Genomic DNA, 24524 nt, shown 5'->3' with positions numbered 1-24524 from the left:
GTCCAGAACACTTATGACGATGTTGCATTTGAGGTGTAAACATTAATCCATCCTGATGTTTCCTGGATAGCAGGAAAGTACCACCCACTCACCTTTCAATCAACAGCTGCACTAAAAATAGACATAGGATATAACATGGTCTTGAAAAAAATAACACAAAACTTCACTAACATAATAAGAGAACCTAAACAATAAATAATAAGTAAATAAATTGTATATAAATAAACAATTATGATATGACCCCTTTTAAGGAAAATAACAGACCAGAAATTTGAGTGTAGGAAGAAGCTGGTTTCTCCTTTTATACAGTTTATGCTATGGTGGACTGCATGTGCAAAATAACAGAAGTAATTATCTTTGAGGAGGTTTTAATAAAGATAAAGAGAGACAAAGAGAAAAATCCAATAGACACCCAAAAACACTGCAAAAGATAAATCTTTATTTCTCCCAGATTGTAACAGTACAAAGTTAACAAATTCAATTACAACTCAGCTGCACACCTTTAAAAACCATAATAAATTCAGAGAGAAGTTTAACAGGTGGACTGCCAAATTACACTTCAACTGAAGTACCAACCACTATCACAGAACAAGGTGCTAGGCATGTACTACAGATTTACTGTAAGGCAATTTATATCTGGTATAACTTATATGCATCTCTCTTCCCTCCACGAGGGGAAAACTATTAGATTCACCTTAAATAATTAAACATGATCACGACAATGTCTCTTCTATACACAACACAACTCAGCACAATGCTGCATTATTGCAGGTGAATACTCACGATCTAACAGTGGCTACTGTTACCAATGTTACCTTATTTTACTGTATTTCTACAAAGAAGTGAGGCATGAGTCTTAGGATCCACACTCCATAAAGTGAAGCCACTTCATCAAGTGTTTTATTTTTTGGTTCTTTAGGTTGCACATTTATATAAATTGGTGAAAGGTGGCCAGTTTTGTGCATGACAGGTTAAAAAGGCCATAAATCTTCCCCTAAAGGTCCTAGTATACTTCGGTTGTCCGCGTTGTTGATGGCTCCACGCACAGTATGTGTGACGTAAATTTAGTCATAAGTCAGTCTGCACGTTCTGACCGCTCGTTGCCCAGATGTTCTTGAGCCGCAGACGCAGTCATCATCTGTGCGCATCGTTGGTGCATGCGCGGGCCATTGACCCTACTTAAAGAGTACATTTACATTTATTCATTTGGCAGACGCTTTTATCCAAAGCGACTTACAAAAGAGTATCATGAAGCAGTTGTAGTACACATGCTTCGAACGTGTCTGTCTGCACACAGTCGACTGGATAGCAACACGGTCGACTGTGTGCGATCCGATATGGAACGTGGTCGACCGAAGTAGACCCGGGTCTTAACACTATACGCTTTTTGAGTCTGTAAGGCTGATCAGCTTGTCAGGCACAAAGCGGGACCTTACATATTTTGACCAAATTTGTCCTAAAAATGTTCCTATATTATCTATTGCATTTGTAATCACCCCCCCCCCCCATACACACACTTATATTTCAGTAGTTTCAAGTGCAAATTCTAATCAAAGCAAATCAACTTTACATCATCTTATGTGATTCAAAGGAATTGCGGTTTAAAATGTAATCATGTAATCTCATTGGGTTAACTTTCACTTATGCCAGACTAGTAATTTGCCTTTTCTTTGATGAGCTCTCCCATGTAATGTGATTGAAATCATGGTGTTAACTGTGGTGACCACAATAAATAATCCTTTTTCACTACTTCAAGAGAAACCAACCAATGGCTTCACAGCAGTGCAAACAAGACACATGTGCATACACTTCTTTTCTGTCTCTTTTGGTAAAGTCATATTCGCTGCTTCTAAATCCTAACTTCCAAAATGACAAGGCAAGGTAGTGGGCGTAGAAGACAACAGTCAGTTAAAATCCTTTGATAGTTGATGAATAGTAAATTCAGCTAGTAGAATACGCCTCCTCTGATTGGTCAGAGGAGCTTGTTTCCAGCTGTCAATGGTGGATGCACAGTCTCAGCATCAGCATGTGTAGAAAATGCCATCCAGCACAGCTGCAGGAGGTAGCAACCACAGTTCGTGTCACAAATACAGATGGGGCCAGGAAAAAACTATCCATACGAAATCTCCATTTCTTCTGGCTGTTCCTCCCCAGCTTCCTCTGTCACACTAAGAATATCCATGTGATCAAAGCTGAATATCTAGAGAGAGGATTAAGATTAAAACTTTAATATTCTCTTCAAAAAACTCTTTTTGGCTTGAACATCCAATCAGTATATTCTCATTATAAAGATCTATAGCTGTAACACATTTTTAGAGTGGCTAAGTCATTGGAACTTCTAATTAAACTTCTAATAATAAATCATTTAAATATTTATTACATGCAGAGTATAATCTGAATACATCAGTGATGTATGGTAATCTAATCTTTAAAGGAAAAACAGGAGCTCCCAGTCAGAACAGATGTGTTGCCCTTGTGGATGTTATGCGATAATCAGTCAACAGCTCTGTAAGAGCCATGGGCAAGTCAGAGCATGATCAACCCTTGCATTCACAAACAATCTTAGATCACATCTCCACCTGTTCACAAACTGAATTGCACAAAAATGCATATTATTCATATGTGTATTCCTTGGGAATAAAACACATAACCTTGGCATTGCAAGTGTCTATAAATGTTGAGCTACAGGCGGCTTATCTGTAGAAGCCATATGCGCACAAAACAAGAGATAAACTTGGTAAACAAAAAGGTCTTGTGTATATGTTTGAGTGACAATAAAGGGATTTGATTTGAAAAGGTCAATATACTATATTTTTAAAACTTCACTTCACCACTTCACCTCTGTAAGCTTAATTTTCTCCATCACAAATATAAGCTGATGCACTTATGTGATTGAACAATGTTGAGCAAACACTCTTGGAAAAAGGGCGCCTGAGTAATCTTTGATTGGTAGGACTGCTCAGTGAATGTCCGTCTTGGTGGAACTACAGTCCCTTCTGTGATCCTCGATTTGAGTTGTACATCTTGCAAAGCGTATAAACACTTGAATCCCTCAGCCACTTGAGTAAAGGCCCTGACACACCAAGCCGGCGGTCGTCCAATGTCCAGCCATCGGTGAGCATCTGTCAGCTGAAGTCAGTCCCCATCTGCTTTTTTTGGGCCGATTGAGCATGTTGAATCGGTGAGTCAGATCATTCTGATTGGCTGTTCAGCATAGCGAACCAGTGCATGAGAAGAAAAACAGAAGTGATGAAGCAAGTGTAGCGGGGTACGGCCGGTCGATGATAGATAGGGCGGCGGCACCGGCCGAGGGGTGAAGCTAGCCGCCGATGCCGCCACGAAAGCGACAATAAAATGAGCAGACTACGCCACCCTGTATTTAACAGGGAAATAATAACCCAAATCGAAAAGGGCACACAGGTTCGTTGTTTCAAGACAAGAGGGCAAGAGACGTGAATACCAAGGTACAAAATATTTTATTCATCTATACAGATTAATCATAATGGGCACTGAATGCTCATTTCGTGCTTTAAAAGTGTATTAAAATTATGAGTACCACAATCAGCTGTGTGGTTTGTAGTAGGCTTCACACACCCATAAACTTATACACTGACGCAAAAGGCTGAGGCTTACCAGGAGCAGGAAGGCTAGCCGGGGGCAGCAATTCCCCGATAAAGACACGTCACCCCCAAGTGTACACTCTCTCACACGCACATACACACACAAACACAGGTGAGTCAGTTGTAGACGCACAGCACTCCACAGGTGAAAAGGGGCACTACCACCATTTAACGCACGGAACAGCTAGCTCCCTGCACTAGGCCTTCAGCTCCTGAAAACACAAGAGGAAATTAACTAAATACACCTAAAAACAAAAAGACAAACTGATTTTCAACATACAACACATATGTCAGTGAAGGGCAGAGATAATGACAAATCACCATAACAGAACCAACTTCACACAAACAATAACAAATTAAAATGGTTTCAATGAATACAAAACACCATTTCCAAACTCTGATAATCTCTGTGGCTCAGGGTACACACAGAGGACGAATCTCACTTCTCTGTGAGAGAGGAAAAAGCACTTCTGAAGCCAGAGACAGAGTTTATAAATGTAAACATACAAAAACAAAATGTATAACAAAACGGAAAACAAAACAGCAGCGTAGTTCAGCCCTGCAGCTTCAATCCAGACAGACACCTTCTGGTGAGCAGATTAGATCATCTATAGAAGAACAAACAATTAACATGAAACCCACACGAGTTTCACTCACCATCATATTTAAGGCATTCACTTACCAAAAGTGTTGAAGTTACAGCCATAATCACACACACACACACACACACACACACATGTTGTGTTTCCATGTTTTATGGGGACTTTCCATAGACATAATGACTTTTATACTGTACAAACTATAGATTCTATCCTCTAAACCTAACACAACCCGTAAACCTAACCCTCACAGAAAACTTTCTGCATTTTTACTTTTTCAATAAAACATTGTTTAGTATGATTTTTAAGCGATTTGAATTATGGGGACACTAGAAATGTCCTCATAAATCACATTTATAGCATAATACCCTTGTAATTACCAGTTTGTAACTTACAAAATTGTCCTCGTAAATCACAAAAACACGCACACACACGCACACACGCACACACGCACACACACACACACACACACACACACACACACACACACACACGGCTGTATGGAACAGCTGACTGAATGAAGGCAGCAATTGGCCAGCGGAGCCCGATACGAGCCTCGCGCAAACAAACGCTGAATCACATATAACGAAACTAACATTAACACAAGGTAACAGAACCACACAGTTAGCCTAACGTTGAACAAAAACAATCAATGACGACAACACATACCTATTGAGCGGAAACGCCCAATACCGGAGAAGAGGGGGGGCCATTAGACCATGACACGCATCTAGGCGGCACATAGCCACCCTAATATACCCCACGAATGCACGCTGATAGGCTATAAACGAAACCACCGAATAAGGGGCGGGATATAATAAAACAGACAGATGCGCTGTTCTTATGCACGCCGCATAATACAAAATCGCATTAAAAAGTTATTATGCATATCCGGGAAAATCATGGTTACACCCAAATTACAACATTAGGAAGGGGGATACTGCTACAAGACATTAGTCTGTCTCACTACACAAGCAAACGACGAAATCAAGAGGGAACACACAGAACCCTCTTCTTATTTCTTTGCATTTCTCATTCCAATATGTAATACATAAACAGTTGTGCATATTGTAAATTGTATTGTAAATAATTCATGCACACTTGTATTTTATATAATATTTCCTGCACAATTATATTTAGTATTTTAAGTATCTAATATACTTAATTATTTATTTATTTGCCTTATAAGAATTTTATTGCCCATTGTACTGCACATTGGAAAATAAAATGCTTTGACTTTGGGTAAAAGATACTAGCACTCACATTTATTTTTCATAAAGGACCACAAAACAGTATGATGGATAATTCAAAACTTTATTTAGCAATTTCAGACCATAGTCATAAAACTGATACCAAGGCCAATACTGGAAACAAACAAGTTTGTCAGTGTACTATATTCACACTTTTCCTATACTTTGCATACATATACACATGCTATAGTTTCCCCCACTGAAATGACACTGCACCAAAGTCTGAATTATAGTGCTGGCATAGTTTATCCCTGAGCTGTTTGGCTTGTGTTGTACGGTTGGTTGTGTGTGACAAGGTGGCCTGCTGTAGGTCAGGGTTTTGTCTCCATCTTCTTGGGACAGTGTCATGATCTGGTTCTTCCTGGTCGATTCACTCCATGTATAGTTCACAGCACTCTGTACGCAGAAAGTTGTGCAGAGCATAGCAAGCCAAAAGAATGTCCTCCACTTTGACAGTGTTTTGAATATTAATGGTGGTTAGAAAGATTCGAAAACAGTTTGCTAGGATGCAAATACATTTTCTACTACCCTCTGAGCTCATGAAAGCCTGTAATTGAAGATGCATTGCTCTACATATAGCCTGCGGTTCGGATATGGCTTCATGAGCTACTCCTTTAAGGGAAATGCCTCATCTGCCACAATGCAATAAGGAGCTAGCAGGTCAGATTCAGGAAGTGGTGCAGGGGCAAGAATGTTCGATGTTCTGTTCTTCTGGGCATCCTGCAGTGAGCATCCACCAAATACTCCACCATCTGAAATCCGCCCATTGAAACCCACATCTGCACACAGGAATCTGTAATTGCTGTCGACCAGTGCAACACAAACCAGTGCCATTAGAACTATGGAAAGTGTGTGCTTGTAGTTGTAGAATGTTGATCCAGTTCCTGGTGGGGGGAGAATGTTGACGTGCGGGGCAGTGGTGGCTCAGTGGTTGAGGCTCAGGGTTACTGACCAGAAGGTTCAAGCCCCAGCACCACCAAGATGCCACTGTTGGGCCCTTGAGCAAGGCACTTAAATCCAGGTTGCTCTGGGGGGATTGTTCCTGTAAGTATAAGTGCACTGTAAGTCGCTTTGGATAAAAGCGTCTGCCAAATGCATAAATGTAAATGTAAATGTAAATGTGTTTCACTTCCAGAGCACCCAGGCAGTTTGGGGAGTTCCAATGAGCCTGGAACTCATTGGCTACTTGTGGCTACTTGCGGCCACTCTTCCACTGTCTCTGGGAACTGAAAAACAAGAAACATTTTTTTTAAAACAAAAATTAGTTTCATATGTCAAACCCTTGATAACTCATAGTCATTTGGCCATGTTTCACTGTCCAAATGTGTACAAACAAGTATATAAAAAATAAAACAAATATAACATGCATACCTCTTTTAAGACCTGGTAGATTGCTGCACAGGTTTCAGGAACTATTTGCCGAATTGTGACATTCCCACTCGGAAATGGTAAGAAAGGCTCTTGAAGCTTTCTCCTGTAAATATTACAAGCACAAAACTCCATTATCAATATTGCAAGGTTTCCCAAGTTCCTACACCCTTTCCAGAGTCAAAACAAACAATTTTCATGCATTTTCAAGCACCTTACAACTGCGGTAAATTACATATCGATTTACATACAATATACATAGTATACTGATTATTGCACTTCTTCATTACATTAAATTTGATTATTGTTATACATTTTTAATGCTATTGTGCTAAAAACAACCAGAATTATGTTTTATACTTTGTCTCTTTTTTTAAGTAGACTTGCCATCATAAATGTCTTCAGAATCTTAGCACTTTTCAAAGCCAATATACACAAATGAAAAGGTGTTGTAATGTTAAACTAAGAAAAAACTTTAGCTTGCCTACCTGTTGCCAAGCAACGTAGTGTAATCATCAGATGTTTTCCTATGGAGATCCAATCCAGGAAGTTTGTGTTTTGCCTCTTTGTCTAAGTTCCTTCAGCATATGGAACTGAACAGGAAAAAGTCAAGCGAAATTTTATAAATCTGAGGTTTCAGTCAACTCCAGCTCTCGACACAGGTTCGGGATTGCCCCTTGAGCCTGTCTCTGGAGTATCCACGATTTCACACATTTAGTGCGGTTTCTTTTTTTTAGTCGTGTTAGTTCTTTGACGTCGCTTTGGTGTGGCCTTAAGATTCACGAGTCTCATAAATGGAAATTTCAGGTAAAGACAGAACATTAAATCAATCCATTCCAACAAACTATTCCTGTTTGTAATGATGAATGCCTGGCTCCTTTCACCTCGTTGATACCTGCCCTCCTCAAGACGTGGTCAGATTTTCAAGAAGTAAGTTGGCAAAAGTTTAGGTAATGTCCAAAGCTTTGGCCTACTTTAGAAAAGAAGCTGTCTGCACAGAGCCCTATGCTCATTTATAAGGTATTACAGAATGCGTTTAGCTATTTAGGGCAGGAGCACAGACAGGTTTGTTGGTCTTGGAGAACACGCCTCTAAGGAACACACCACTGTTCAGACTGAGAGTTGTAATGTCTTTGGTTCACACACAGGTCTTCCCTAGCTCCACAGGCATCCTGGAAAATACTCAAAATTGAGAAATCTAGGTTTAGTAGTAGCACCTCTAAACCTGAACATTAAAGGAATATTCCGGGTGCAATTCAAGTAAGGCTTAGACAACAGCATTTGTGGCATTATGTTGATTACTACAAAATAATTTTGAGTCATCTCTCATTTTCCCCCCCAAAAAAAGAGATTATTGGGGGCCTGGGTAGCTCAGCGAGTATTGACGCTGACTACCACTGCTGGAGTCGCAAGTTGCAATCCAGGGTGGGCTGAGTGACTCCAGCCAGGTCTCCTTAGCAACCAAATTGCCCGGTTGCTGAGGAGGGTAGTGTCACATCTGATATGTTCATAAGTTAAATTCTAATTTTAGGAGTACACTAGCGTATTTACATTTTACATTTACATTTATGCATTTGGCAGATGCTTTTATCCAAAACAACCTACAAAAGAGGAAAACATAAGCGAATCATCTTACTGAGACAATGGTACAAAATGTGCCATATTACAAAGTTTCACTTGCATCAGAATAGTATTTATAAAAGATTAAATTGCAACAATAATAATAATAATAATAATAATTATTATTATTATTATTATTAGATGGCCTCAAAGTAAACAGCATAGACTAATAGCCAATTTTAATTTCATTGGCACAAAAATATATTATTAGACTATTGGAGTGGTGGTGGCATAGTGGGCTAAAGCACATAACTGTTAGTCAGAAGGTTGCTGGTTCGATTCCCACAGCCACCACCATTGTGTCCTTGAGCACTTAACTCCAGGTGCTCTGGGGGGATTGTCCCTGTAATAAGTGCACTGTAAGTCGCTTTGGATAAAAGCGTCTGCCAAATGCATAAATGTAAATATAAATTAAAAGCTACTCTGAAAGACAGACAAAAGCATTGTTATGTGCCTGTGTGCAAGAAAATAAGTGTTTGTGTCCTTTGTCTCAATCCAAATCCAATCCAAACCAAACCCTGTGGGTATAGGAGCCATGACAATGTCACTTCACACTGAGATATTTACACAAGATGAGAGCTGCCTTCTGTATGCTTTAGAAATATTAACTGCATCCACTCCACAACCCCTAAGAGATGATTGTTTTGGGAAATGACGCAAGCACATGGTGACCTTCAGGTACAAATATCACTTTTCTGTGACAGGAGTTCTTTCAGAGAGAAATAGCTTAATATATTTTAAATTCAGAATGCTAAGGTTCTTGGTATGAAAGGCAAACTGAATGGCTTGGTTCATTTTATAACAATGCTCACTACTACACTACATTACAAAATGAAAATGAAGTCTTGGCTTTGTGTAATGTGTCAAATTCTGTTTTTTTTTTTTTTTTACACAGTCTAATTAGCTTGTGTTTTTAAAAGTAAAGGTGAAGATTCTAGCTCAAAAACATAGCTTACCACCTTATTATTTTTGTTAAATTCCAGTAAAAGATGCAACGATGCATAATTCAAAACCCAGCAATCGTAATTTTATATGTAATTTCATCAAACCCTTCCACATTAGTTTTCCATCTATGTTATCTGGATCCATGATGACAAAACTCCAAAAGAGTCAAACAGTTCAATCATGAAAGCCACAAGATCCACAAGACTGGTTGAGAGTTTATGTGTAATTATTACCAGATCTAATAAATTATGCAATGCCATTAAAAATTACATTAGAGACAATTTATTCAATGATCCTTTGCAGAAGAATTGCCTATTTGGTATGCTGCCATTAAGAAGCCAGAACCTGCATGTAGACATACTCCCAACTGTCTGATAGAGGACTGCAGCAACACAGTGGGGCAAAACATAATTCTGATCATCCCATGCAGAACAAGTGTTTTTGATTGAGTGTAGCCAGCAGGATAGTCAGTTACTGTTGTTCCGTTATAATCAATAATATATAAATAAGGAATGTGACCTTTCGACACCAAATTCTGTGACAAACTGTGGCATTATTGCAATGACTAAGCCCCAGAAATTGCATATATTGCACTATTATAACAATGTACCAGTAACTATTCCAAGATTCAGTTCAAAAATCACTAATGCTGAAGTGGGGGATTTTATGTACTTTATGTACTTTATTTTGCGTTGGCAAGACATATAATGGCAAATTTAATTGTGACCAATTAATTGAGCAAATTTAAACAGATCACATAAAATAGACCTTTATAAATACACTTTTCAAATTAAGATTAGCTAATCTTGAAAATGTGTACAGTAGGTTATAGTTGTCACACATAGCTGAACTTTATCCATACAGAGTCCACCAGTTTGGAGATTAAAACACTCATGACTATTTTGATCAAGCATACAAGTATCTCCACTGATTTTGATCCTGTGACTTAAGACACTCACTATGTTTGAAATAGCATACAAGCATACATGCAGCCAACCCAAAAGGATATAGGTTTAAGTTCAGTTTAGGAAAACTGAGTTTGAGACTCAAAACTCACAAAACTCAATATTCCAATATTACATTATTGGGTTTGGGGATAATCATTTGGAAAGTAATTTGAAAAGCGTCAACTAGCTGGAAGAAAATCTTGACTCAGTAGACAGTATCAAGGAGGGCAGGGGGAGGCTTTAGCTTTAAAATGATCTCCTGCCAACAGCATGCAGGTGCAGGACTTTAATTAGAAGCACCTGCACAACATAGAACACACATATATTAAGATCAACCAGGCAGAAAGTGAGAGCGAGAATCACATTATCTCATACACATTTGAAATGATATTGTTCGGTTTCATGTGTGAAGTGTTGCACTGAGATTGCTATATAGTACTGAGAGTGTTCATGCTATGTTATTTATTGCTGAAGTTCAAGACATTGATTACATTATATTTGGCAGATGACTTTACTCAAAGTGACTTGCAGAGTATTCAACGTATATAATTTATCAGTATGCATTTTACTTGGGAATCAAACCCATGACCTTGCTGTTACTAGCACCATGCTCCAACTGAACTTTAGGAACCTGTAAAGTGAAGAACCTGATAAAGTAACTCCTGATTAAGTGTACTGTAGTTGCTACACTAGATATTTTATTGGGTATAAAAAACTTCATCATGAATGTAGACATCAGAGAATTTCAAATGTTAGATCTGCCAATATTTAAATAACCTTATCCCCTAAAATACTTTTGGAGTCTGCAGATGAAAAACCAGACAAATGTATTGCAGCCATGCATCCGTCTTATCTCTGAGCTGCGAGAGCTCCATTTCTCCAGCTTCTACAACGTGCGAGACAAATCATCATTATATTACACGCTAGATTCCACTCGCTTGCAGACATTCCAGTCTCAGATTCAGGGCAACATGATGGGATAGGTGTTGAAGTGGAGCTGTGAGAATGAGTGAACAGAGAGCTCATTGGCTCATTTCAAGTTGCTCTACTTTTCAAAATGACAAGCAGTCAGTAATCAGACAATTAGTACCAAAAATAATGGCAACCCTAAAACATGCCCTGAGAGCAGATCTGCCCTCTTGACTGTGGGCAAAGCTGTGACGGGTTTGGTTTGGCATGGGTTTGAATTGGATGCCAAGAGTTGCTGTGTGAAGGTTATGTCAGGCAACAGCAAGTGACAGCAAAAGATGCTACAGATGGCAGACCAAATGCTACCTCATGCTGAGCCAGGTTAGCCATATGAGACAGGCCCATGTGGCCAATGCCTGCCATTGGTAGAAGTTGCCCCTTCACTCTCATCTGAAACAGTTTCTGGTATGTCTGAGTAGTTCCTCTGGTTGAGCCGAGAATTTGCACTGGAGACACTGTTCTTGGAACAGTTATAAAAAAATTAGCTTTCACCCTTCTTGTATTAACCATGTCTGATCAGCTGTGTTGTGCATTCTGGTGTACAGCATCTGGTATCTGCTTGAATCCTAAAATAGTCATTGTGAACAAGGAATGTCTGCCAGATGTTGAGTATTGAAGCACTATAGTTCCTTAAACATCTGTTACACAGGGTTTTAAGATGTTTCTTCAAACTTGGTGCAGTACAGAGATCACATATGAACAAACAGTTTGTCTCGCATTCTGCAGAATGGGAAATATATGAATGACTCCGGAATGAGGTACTTAATGTAGGGGAGTTTCCTTAAGGCTGCTGAAGGTCTTTATTCAGATATCCTGTCCCTTCACATGGCTGATGTGCCTAAATGTATCCTATTAATCCCTACATGATCCATTTACAACTTTAATGAAATTAACTGGCAATTAAACTGCCTAGTAGTGTAAAAATTTCCAGTCAAAAGAGCCATCCCTCATGTCTCTATGATTTTGTTGTCTCTAGATATGGTCCTGGTATATGGGATTAACAAGCCACATAATTTAAGGTATTATTCATGTCCACAGCACAAACGGTGTGGGATGAGTTATGCAATGAAGATTCATATTTAGGATTAGGGGTTGGTTTAATTCCCTATCCCTTCTTATAAGAAATAGGTTAAAGTGCTTGCCTTTGAAATAGCATTTACATGAAATTCAACACATAGTATTTGTTAATTCTATGATCTAACAGACTCACCAGGCTGTAGAGGTCTGGAAGGTCAGGAGTGCCGGGCTTTGTGACTCCCCTCTCAAGCTGTGCCTCGGATGTTGGCGGGGACTTAGGCCTGATCCCATGTTCTGTTCACCTTCCTGAGCTGCACTGTGCCACTGACTCCTGGCCTGTTTGAGCCATCGTCCTCCCAGCCCCCATTTCTCCAGATAGACCCGGCACAGTTCGTAGTTCATGGCTGAGTAGTACAGGAAGTCCAAAGCAAGAAGGACCATTACGAAAAATCCGTAAACCCACACACCAATGAGGGCAGTGTAGTTACTAAAGCAACAGGAACAAGGACAAAAAGACACAAAAGCAAGTTGATGGCAGCTAGTCACTGACCATGAATACAATTACTTACTAGGGATGGGCAGTATGACATTATATATACCATGTGAGGGTAGAGATGTAGAAATTTTGCCATGTCATTTATATTACTGTGATTATTCTTACAAAGTTATCTGTGGGCAAGACTGCTTGACATTATTTACATTTGAACCGACTTGCGAATTTCTTGCGGCACGGGATTACATTTCCAAGCTGAAGGCGGTAAAAGATGGTAAATTTATGAGTTGTATGCGGAAGCAGGCGGTCAGATGAGAGCCTGAAAAAACTGATGTGGATATCTATTTTTACAAGAATGGCAAAGCGTGGACACACTGTGCCATTAAAGGAAGTGAAACTGAGACTAGTCAATTTAAGTGTTAAGAAACCAACCTCAGGCAAGTCAGATAGGCATCATGTCAGGTGTCATCTGATAATAGCAATAACAGAAAAATAGAATGTTATTTGTGTTCACTTGTCTATTTGTACGGCTTTTGCCCTATATGGAAAACAAATGCAGGGTTGTGGGAACGGGAGCGGTTGGGAAGAATATCAGGTAACACTTTATTTGTGTCCCTGTTACAGTGTAATTACCCAAGTAATTACAGTGTACTAAATAATGTAATAACATGAAACAACATGTACTTAATATGTAATTAATTATGGAACAGCATGTACTTGTAGATTGTAATTATGTATGTGTAATAGACAAGAATTATTGCATGTGTGTAACGAGCCAGTCTTGTTACATACCTATTTGTGTAATTGGAAGATCTAGTTACATACATGGAACAGACAAATGTTTTTACATGCAATAAAATTATATTTACATTTAAATTACACAATATTAAATAGCATTAATCATTGTAAAATAAAGTGTATCTAGACTGTACTTAAGTGTACTTTATGTGTAACTACATGTATACCTTAACAAGCTGTGTTTAAAGATGCATTCAGTATTTTTTTATGCATGGTGAGACTGAAAAACATACACTTAATACATCTTGACACACTTTATAGGGCATAATAAATAAAAAAGAGTGAGTATGAAGTCATTAAATGCTTGCTGCTGTGTAATGGTGTGCTAACATGTTTTAGTTTTTGATTCTCTGTCTCTAGACTGATAGGCTTGTGGAAGTTAATTGTAGGACTATATACTTAATATCAGATTTCTTTTTTTCAGATATAATTTGTACTTGGTACAAAATGCAACATTTAAACTGTAACAGTAAAACTGTTTTTGACACACTGATTTATGGCCATACACACAATAGTGTTATGCTTGAGTAACGAGGCAGACGAGGAGATGCGGATCCAAACGCAGTTTGAACTTTATTACGTGAACCAAACAGGAAAACACAAAGGAACAACCCACGATGGGGAAATGAAACATAAAATAGCGAATTAAACACGAGGTAAGCAACAGGGGACTCGAGGAGGAAACACACACCAGGTTGACATCAAACGACGATCGACGGAGACTGAACAAAGACACAGGGTATAAATACATAAACAAGGGGGAAAGGGGCCAATGAACGAACAGAACTCAAACAAGATAATAAGGTGATTAACAGAAGCAAACGGCAAACTAATGAGGGCAGGTGAAAACAATGACAGGGAACACGAACGCTAACAGAGGACTATGGAGTTACATAAGGGACTAAAGTGAAAACTAAGAAGTGCAAAAGTGACAAGATGGAAAACAAGAGGGCAACAGTGAAACAAGACAGGGTAACCGTTACATAGCCCCCTCAAGGATCGGATACCAGACGATCCTTGACAACAAACAACAAAAGACAAAAATCCACAAGGACAACATGAGGGCACCAGGGGCAAACAGACAGTACAAGTGGGCACATGGGCAGACAGGCAGACCAGGGGGCACACTGGGCAGGCAGGAAGTCCGGGGGGCACAGAGGGCAAGACAGGCAGGTCCGGGAGGTGCCAGGGGCAGACAGGAAGTCCGGGGGGGAAATGAGTCAGTCCACGGGGGCACAAGTGGAGATGAGGGTTAGGGGCCCAGGGAGGTATCGACCGGGCAGGGACAGGTTTTGATGGTCTGGGAGCGGGCCACCGGGCTAGGACAGGTTTGGGGAACCTGGGAGGAGGCCACTGGACGGGGACTGGGTCAGGAGGCCAGGAGGGAGGACTCAGGATGGGAACAGGGTCAGGAGGCCTGGGTGGAGGCCACAGGACAGGGACTGGATCAGGGGGCCTGGGAAGAGGCCACGGGACTGGGGCTGGGTCAGGAGGTCTGGGGAGAAGCCCCAGGACAGGGACTGGGTCAGGGGCCTGGGAAGAGGCCACAGGGCGGACAGGGTCAGAGCCTGAGGAGGCCACAAGACAGGGCGGGTCAGAGGCCTGGGAGGAGGCCACAGGATAGAGGCCAGCTTTGGTGGCCTGGGAGGTGGTCGTGGGCCAAGGGCTGGTTCAGGGGACCTGGGAGAAGACCACAGGACAGAGGCCGGTTTTGGTGGCCTAGGAGATGGAGTGGCCACAGGGGAGGCCGGCGGAGCCGCGTGAGGCGGAGACAAGGAGGACCTCTGAGGCGGAGCCGAGGGAGGTGATGGCTCGGAAGGCCCAGAAGGCGGAGCTGAGGGAGGCTCAGGAGGTGGAACCGAAGGAGGCTCAGGAGGCGGAGCCGGGGTAGGCGGCGCCGTGGGAGGCTCTTGGAGTGGAGACCAGGAAGACTCTGGAGTCTCTGGGGGCAGAGACGTAGGAGGCTCTGAGGGTGGAGCCGTCGAAGGCTTGAGTGGCTTGAGAGGTGGTGCCGGAGGAGGCTCAGGAGGCGGAGCCATAGGAGGCTCGGGAGGCTCTGAGGGCGGAGCCATCGAAGGCTTGAGTGGCTCGAGCTGCGGAGCCGTAGGAGGCTCAGGAGGTTCGGAGGGCGGTGCCGTCGAAGGCTTGAGTGGCTCGAGAGGCGGAGCCGTGGGAGGCTCGGGAGGCTCTGAGGGCGGAGCCGTCGAAGGCTTGAGTGGATCGAGAGGCGGAGCCGGAGGAGTCTCGGGAGGCGGAGTCATAGGAGGCTCGGGAGGCTCTGAGGGCGGGGCCGTCAAAGGCTTGAGTGGCTCGAGAGGCGGAGCCATAGGAGGCTCAAGAGGCTCTGGGGCGGAGCCGTCAAAGGTTTGAGTGGATCGAGAGGCGGAGCAATAGGAGGCTCTGGGGACGGAGCCCTGGAAGGCTCGAGAGACTTGAGAGGCGGAGCCCTGGAAGACTCGAGAGACTTGAGAGGCGGAGCCCTGGAAGGCTCGAGGGGCTTGAGGGGCGGAGCCCTGGTAAGATCGGAGGGCGGAGCTCTGGAAAGCTTGGGAGGCTTGAGAGACGGAGCCCTGGAAGACTCGAGAGACTTGAGAGGCGGAGCCCTGGAAGGCTCGAGGGGCTTGAGGGGCGGAGCCCTGGTAGGCTCGAGAGGCTTGGGAGGCGGAGCCCTAGAAGGCTCGAGAGGCTTGAGAGGTGGAGCTCTGGGAAGCTCGGAGGGCGGAGCTCTGGAAAGCTCGGGAAATTCGGACGGCGGAGCTCTGGAAGGCTTGGGAAACTCGGATGGCGGAGCTCTGGAAAGCTCGGGAAACTCGGAAGGCGGAGCTCTGGAAAGCTCGGGAGACTCGGATGGCGGAGCTCTGGAAATCTCGGGAAACTCGGATGGCGGAGCTCTGGAAAGCTCGGGAAACTCGGATGGCGGAGCTCTGGAAAGCTCGGGAAACTTCGGATGGCGAAGCTCTGGAAAGCTTCGGGAAACTCGGATGGCGGAGCTCTGGAAAGCTTCGGGAGGAGGAGCCCTGGGAGACTCGAGAGGTGCTGGCTCTTGGACGATCGAGGCTTCTGGTGCTGGCTCTTGGACGGTCATGGCTACTGGCACTGGCTCGTGGACGGTCATGGCTACTGGCACTGGCTCTTGGACGGTCATGGCTTTAGGCACTGGCTCTTGGACGGTCACGGCTACTGGCTCTGGCTCTTGGACAGTCACGGCTACTGGCACTGGCTCTTGGACGGTCGAGGCTACAGGCGCTGGCTCTTGGACGGTCGAGGCTACAGGCGCTGGCTCTGGGACGGTCGAGGCTACAGGCGCTGGCTCTGGGATGGTCGAGGCTACAGGCGCTGGCCCTGGGACGGTCGAGGCTACAGGCGCTGGCTCTGGGACGGTTGAGGCTACAGGCGCTGGCTCTGGGTTACCGTGGTATGTGCCGGCTTAGGTTCGCCGGGCGCTGAGGGCAGAGTCAAGGGGGGTTTAGGGCATGAGGCTGCGGCAGGCGGAGGCTGGAGCACAGATACCACTCCCTTTCTCCTCTTCCTCCGGGCTGATGCGACTGGCGAGGCTGGGATGCTGTTCCTGGTCAGCGTGGGTTCAGGCTCGCTGGCCGTGGTTGACGACGACTCAGGCTTGCTGATGGTAGAGGCCGTAGGCGCTGGTTCGCTCACTGTGACATACGTGGCTGCTGGCTTGCTCACTGTGACATACGTGGCCGCTGGCTCGCTCACTGTGACATGCGTGGCTGCTGGCTCGCTCACTGTGACATGCGTGGCTTCTGGCTCGCTCACTGTGACATGCGTGGCCGCTGGCTCGCTCACTGTGACAGGCGTGGGCCCTGGCTTGCAGACCGGGGCAGGCGTGGGTTCTGGCTCGCAGACCGGGGCAGGCGTGGGCTCTGGCTTGCAGACCGGGGTAGGTGTGACAGGGGGGGTCCCGGACAGCTGAAGGGTCTCCACAGTGGGTGGAGGGGTAGGGTCCTCCTCCACGACGCCCACGGTGAGCTGTGAGCCGCAAACTAGTAGGGTCGCCTCCAGGAAGTCGCAGAGCGTCCAGCCGTGCGTTGCCTGTGGCAACCGCTCCCTCAGCGCCGCGTTCAGATTGCCCCTAAAGAAGGCCAACAAGGCTGAGTCCGGGAAGTCTGAGACACTCGCCAGGTTCAGGAAATCGTGGATGTGGTCTTCAATGGGGTGGTCCTCTTGCTTTAAGCAGAGCAGATGGTAGTTCGCACGTTGGACTGCTGGATCCATGGGTGGGTCGATCGTTCTGTTATGCTTGAGTAACGAGGCAGACGAGGAGATGCGGATCCAAATGCAGTTTGAACTTTATTACGTGAACCAAACAGGAAAACACAAAGGAACAACCCACGATGGGGAAATGAAACATAAAATAGCGAATTAAACACGAGGTAAGCAACAGGGGACTCGAGGAGGAAACACACACCAGGTTGACATCAAACGACGATCGATGGAGACTGAACAAAGACACAGGGTATAAATACATAAACAAGGGGGAAAGGGGCCAATGAACGAACAGAACTCAAACAAGATAATAAGGTGATTAACAGAAGCAAACGGCAAACTAATGAGGGCAGGTGAAAACAATGACAGGGAACACGAACGCTAACAGAGGACTATGGAGTTACATAAGGGACTAAAGTGAAAACTAAGAAGTGCAAAAGTGACAAGATGGAAAACAAGAGGGCAACAGTGAAACAAGACAGGGTAACCGTTACAAATAGACTCAATAGACTAATAATTTATGTGGAAATCACATGTAGAATATACACTCACCTAAATGATTATTAGGAACACCATACTAATACTGTGTTTGACCCCCTTTCGCCTTCAGAACTGCCTTAATTCTACGTGGCATTGATTCAACAAGGTGCTGAAAGCATTCTTTAGAAATGTTGGCCCATATTGATAGGATAGCATCTTGCAGTTGATGGAGATTTGTGGAATGCACATCCAGGGCACGAAGCTCCCGTTCCACCACATCCCAAAGATGCTCTATTGGGTTGAGATCTGGTGACTGTGGGGGCCATTTTAGTACAGTGAACTCATTGTCATGTTCAAGAAACCAATTTGAAATGATTCGAGCTTTGTGACATGGTGCATTATCCTGCTGGAAGTAGCCATCAGTGGATGGGTACATGGTGGCCATAAAGGGATGGACATGGTCAGAAACAATGCTCAGGTAGGCCGTGGCATTTAAGCGATGCCCAATTGGCACTAAGGGGCCTAAAGTGTGCCAAGAAAACATCCCCACACCATTACACCACCACCACCAGCCTGCACAGTGGTAACAAGGCATGATGGATCCATGTTCTCATTCTGTTTACGCCAAATTCTGACTCTACCATCTGAATGTCTCAACAGAAATCGAGACTCATCAGACCAGGCAACATTTTTCCAGTCTTCAACTGTCCAATTTTGGTGAGCTCTTGCAAATTGTAGCCTCTTTTTCCTATTTGTAGTGGAGATGAGTGGTACCCGGTGGGGTCTTCTGCTGTTGTAGCCCATCCGCCTCAAGGTTGTGCGTGTTGTGGCTTCACAAATGCTTTGCTGCATACTTCGGTTGTAACGAGTGGTTATTTCAGGCAAAGTTGCTCTTCTATCAGCTTGAATCAGTCGGCCCATTCTCCTCTGACCTCTCAACACATTCTCACCCCAACTCGTCACATACGGACGCTCCGGGCAGTTTCGTCGCTTATTGACGCCGTTTATTTGGCGTCGTTTTTCGACGCGCAGGGTAGTCCGATAGACTTCTATGTATCGCTGAGCCGGAGCGTTGTAGCGTTGAAATTTCACGTCTTGGGTAAAAGCTCACGCCGCGAATGGGTCGAGAGTCGAGACGACATTAAATAAAAATAAAAAGGAATAGGCTACAATGGCCCTCCAACTGGTTTTTGATGTATCAAAACCCGGACGCGTCGTCAAATGACGCCATTCTACGTATCTCTGAACCGGAGCGTTGTAGCGTTGAAATTTCACGTCTTGGGTAAGCTCACGCCGCGAACGGGTCGAGAGTCGAGACCGCAATAAATAAAAATAAAAAGGAATAGGCTACAATGGCCCTCCAACTGGTTTTTTTATGTTGCAAAACCGGACGCGTCGTAAAATGACGCCAAAGGTACACCCAGCGCGTTGATAAGTGACGCCAAGGGGTCCTGCCCGAGCGTCCGTATGTGATGAGTTGGGGTGTGAGAATGTGTTGGACCTCTACCATCAACAAGGCATTTTCGCCCACAGGACTGCCGCATACTGGATGTTTTTCCCTTTTCACACCATTCTTTGTAAACCCTAGAAATGGTTGTGCGTGAAAATCCCAGTAACTGAGCAGATTGTGAAATACTCAGACCGGCCCGTCTGGCACCAACAACCATGCCACGCTCAAAATTGCTTAAATCACCTTTCTGTCCCATTCTGACATTCAGTTTGGAGTTCAGGAGATTGTCTTGATCAGGACCACACCCCTAAATGCATTGAAGCAACTGCCATGTGATTGGTTGATTAGATAATTGCATTAATGAGAAATTGAACAGGTGTTCCTAATAATCCTTTAGGTGAGTGTGTATATATATATATATATATATATATATATATATATATATATATATATATATATATATATATATATATATATATTTTTTAACAGTGGTGATAGTATTTGACCATGCAAAGTCCAGCCAAACACCAATGTTTTGTAACAAGATTTGCCTGTTCATGTATGTGGATCTTCCTATTACACAAATGTAGGTATGTAACAAGACTGGCCTGAATTTTTTTTTTTTCCATTGAACTTATCGAAAGAAAGCAAAACTAAATTGTGATATATACTGTTAATGTGATGTAAAATGTGTCATACCTTGATATAAGATTTCTTACTATATATCTATAAAAAGGAGAGCAAGAAAGCAAAGGAAAAAAAGCATTTTGAGCAAGAAACAGAAAGTCATATAATTACTAGGGAAAATGGCCCTGATTTTTTTCCCACTTAAATCAACTGATGCAAAGAAAAGAGAGGTCAGTGCCCATGCAGTGGCAGTAAAGTGCTGGAATTGCTTTCCACTGGCCTATGGGATTGCTTTGGCAAGATACTGTGTAGGTTGGTCAGGTAGAGCATAACTGAACCCAGTGAACAGTCAGTGGTCAGGGATGCTACAGTCACAGAAATATAACTTTGAGCTTGAGGGGTGAAATAACATTTCCATGGTTTACCAGAGCCAAGTCATGGTGACAAGCTGTGCTTTTATGTCACTGGGCCATTGTCCATGTCCCCCTTTGTGGGACTGATGATTAATTGATTTGTTTTAGATTAGTTCTGTGATGTTTCTCTGAGGGATATCAGACTTAATGACATGGTGGATTAAAACAAGAGGGCCTAAGATTTTAATTCTCACATCTGATGTCAATTCATGCTGGGAATCACTAACTGTGAGGCAATGACAATATTGAAGTCTGTGTAGCTCCTTCGTCATTGCACACACAACGACTAGAGAAAAGGCATTTCACAGGGATTCTTTCATCATCTGAATAGAAAGTTTGATCTGATCTCAAACCACTTGGGAATAATAAATCATTAGGAAATAGCACAGACTGCAGTGCAGACCTCTACAGAGACATTGTAAATATTGCTGACTAGGCATGTGCCACTACATATATTTAGTTATGTGTGCATTCATATATTTTCCTACAGTCCTGGATGTAATCAAATATTGTAGAATTGGTTGTTTGATAAAATGTAAACATTTAAGTATCAATCATTGGAAAACACATTTCATTGTGCACTATTGCCCACATATTGGGGTGACGTGTCCCTCTCAATGTCTGTGGTGAATGTTATGTCAATGTTATAGCCCTGTCTTGTCTCTGAAACTAGCATTTCTTCGTCTGGTCATTGCTGCTTTTTATAGGCACAGTGGTTGTACTAGACAAAAGTGAAATGAACTGCTTCAGTGAAATTTAAACTGATCCCATGGATTCACTCTCTTGATATCTTGAAGCATCGTAATATCTTGATGCACATATATTAAATTGTGACAATGTATTGTGATGTGTATGGTATCGTGATGTGTGTTTGTCTAAATTGACAACCTTTACCCATTCTGTCAGATTATTGTATGTGCCTATTACATGCTGCAAGCACGTGTGCGTGTATGTGTGTGTCTGTTGTATTTGGCATTTTGGACTGTGTTTACATATCAGTAAGTGTGGCAGACAAGGCTTGCCGCATCAAAAAGTCTTGATCAGATTGCCACATTTATTCGAACACCCCTCTCAGTCAGCTGGAGGGATAAACAGGCTATGATGATATTCAGAAGAAATGCATCACTCTACTGATCTCCGGTCCAACTCACTGCTCCAGGGACCGGGAATAATTTTTCAGACTTTATTTTAACAGTCGACAGGGATATTTGAACAGGCTGGTAGCCTTCTGTGGTTTTTAAAGCCCTTCCTATGCTGCAATAATAAGTGTAAGTGTCAAAATCTTGTCAGAGGAAGGTTTAGACTGCTGTATTCTCAAACAGACTAGCATCTGTGGTGTGGTCAGCTTTAACGTCACGGTGGATGGACAAATGTGTAGGAGGGAGTCATTTAGACCCATTTGTGAAGTGTATGTGAGCAGATTGGACTGTGCCTCTCTCTCTGTTCTCAGCAATTGATTAAAAAAGTATGAGAGACAGTGTGAACTAGAGATGGGAAGATCGGATCATTTTACTGACTTGGATCTTTGAGTCTCGTTCATCAAAATGAACAAATCTTTATTCCAGTCATTTCATTCATTTGAGCAGAATTAAATAAAAATGTTACATTTTCAAAACTTAAGCAAACCTTTATTATTGTCCCAAAAAGGAAAAAATTATAATGCAGCCAAGGACAAATTACAAGAACAGACATGTTTAGTTCACCTGTTATATCTTCTTGTCCGAGTTGTTCATTCTTTTGTCATGTGAGAGCCATATATGCTATGCATACACACACAGGAAACAGAAATGATTAGTTCACCTCCTGAGTCATTTGGTTCAAGCCGTTTGTTCTTTTGTCACGTGACAGCCATATACATAGCGTTTAAGGCTGTCAAGTGACAAAAGAACAAACGACTTGGACAAGAAGACTGGAGAGGTGAACTAATAATTTATGTTGCCTGTGTGAGTAATGCATAGCGTATACGTCTGTCACATGACAAAAGAACGAACGATTCAGACCAAAAGAGCTGAAAGGTGAACTAATCATTATCTGTTTCCTGTACAGCGCCTATGCGGTTTTCACATTAACAAATGAACATTGGTTGCGCAATGCGCATGTGCGGCCAACACAAAATGACTGAATCACTCTCTGAGACTACAAGGTCTTCTAAGTCACATAAACGATTCATTCAAAATTAACGGATCGTTCATGAACGACCCATCACTAGTGTGAACCAGAAATATTCAGAGAATCTCTTAATTAACATCCACAACAGTTACTATCCGTCGTGGCGCAACTGATAGTGCGTTGCGTCAGTTGCACGAGAGACTACAGTTCAATCGCCATTCAAACTAGGAGATAATCACGTTTGTATAAACGGTCATGAGCATGATAATGAGGTTAGATTTTTATTCATAACATTGCATTTTGTGTCTACTAATGGTTAGGGATAGATTTGGGTTTTTGATTAGATTAGGGTTAGATTTCTCTTCAAAGTTTTACACCCTATACAGATGAAAACAATTATCTTTACAGCTGGATTCTGGTTAACTCTCCTGGATATAAATGGATCTCACACTTGTTTTTATGCTCTAATACACTTACCCTTTAGGCCTCTGTGGGCAGTGTTTGGCCAAAGTATACAGATTTTGGCTAATGAAAAATTGGCACACACTTGCCGATTTTTATGTGAGATCAGGCTGGTCCTGTACCATTTTTCCAGCAAATACATGACAGAAGCAAGTAATTGTCACCTTACATTGAAGTGTAAGCTTATAGCATTTGCTGCCTTTTTAGATAATTGTGTAAGAGCCCAACAAAAGCAAAGTGGATGTTAGGAACATATGTTTTACTGCATCAAAATAGCCACTTACTTGTGGGCAAAGCTGTCTGAATTGGTTGTGAGGTTGAGCTGCATCACAATCTGAAACTCTGTTTCGTTGCAACAGTACTTGAAGGCCGTATTGTTATGGTGACAGCAAAATATGTAGGTCTTGTTGTCTGAGAGTCGAGGGCAGTGGAAACCGAAGTGATAGCGCCCCTTGTGGTCAGAGTACGGCTCACACACCCGGAAGTGTGCAGAGAGAGCTGTAAAGAGATAAAACAGGATGAGGGAAATTAAGCACGACTTTCACAGGTCGATAGACGGATTTCAAACATAACTTGTGATCAAATTCTAGGTAGGATGAGTGACTTCAAGTGCTCATTGCCAAAAGTATGTGGACACCCAAATACCACACTTCAGTTCAAGTTAACCATTTCAAGGTCTTCAAGTTAACCATTTTACTGGTGGCACTCAGACAGTGGCTCCTACACAAAATGAAGTTTTGTTTTGAAAACAGTTAATATCACAAATTTGCTTATTTGATTAATGATCACGAAATTGTGTGGAATCGTAAATATTTCTTATATTATGTCATTGTAATCATGTAATCACTAGCACACAAGTAGCAGCGAGAGAGGAGCAGGCTATTTTATTTATACTAAGTTTTTCGCATCTGCATTCCAATCTGCATGTTGATGTAATCGATCTGTTTTTATATCACTCATTCATTTTGTTTGTTTGACCTGTAAAGCACTTTTGGTCAACTTCTGTTGTTTTTAAATGTGCTCTATAAATAAAGGTTGACTTGACAGGGTGTACCTGCATGCTGGATTGGAAGTCTCAAGAATTAATAGTGGTGTTTCTCTTGTTACATCACCTGTTGTTCTGAAAGCAA

At 42.7% G+C, this 24524-nt stretch overlaps 1 protein-coding gene across 2 annotated transcripts in view; it reads right to left on the bottom strand.

Moving 5' to 3' along the window:
• Positions 1–429: 429 nt before the first annotated feature.
• Positions 430–24524, bottom strand: part of LOC127638809 (protein shisa-like-1a) — a 42944-nt gene continuing 18849 nt past the window's right edge. Inside the window, exons 3-5 of one of the 2 annotated variants that reach the window (XM_052120554.1) lie at positions 23679–23892; positions 12529–12822; positions 430–2200 (exon numbers count right to left, since the gene is read on the bottom strand). In XM_052120554.1, the coding sequence (XP_051976514.1) occupies position 2200; positions 12529–12822; positions 23679–23892 (509 nt within the window). In that variant the 3' untranslated portion in view covers positions 430–2199. Of the gene's footprint in view, positions 2201–7357; positions 7431–12528; positions 12823–23678; positions 23893–24524 lie in introns of those variants that run through there. The other variant, XM_052120552.1, reaches the window with a different exon arrangement.

Source organism: Xyrauchen texanus, chromosome 47 (genome assembly GCF_025860055.1).
Source record: "Xyrauchen texanus isolate HMW12.3.18 chromosome 47, RBS_HiC_50CHRs, whole genome shotgun sequence".
NCBI lineage: Eukaryota > Metazoa > Chordata > Actinopteri > Cypriniformes > Catostomidae > Xyrauchen > Xyrauchen texanus.
The sequence above is the reverse complement of the archived record's forward strand: the minus strand, read 5'-3'. Positions and strand labels throughout refer to the sequence as shown.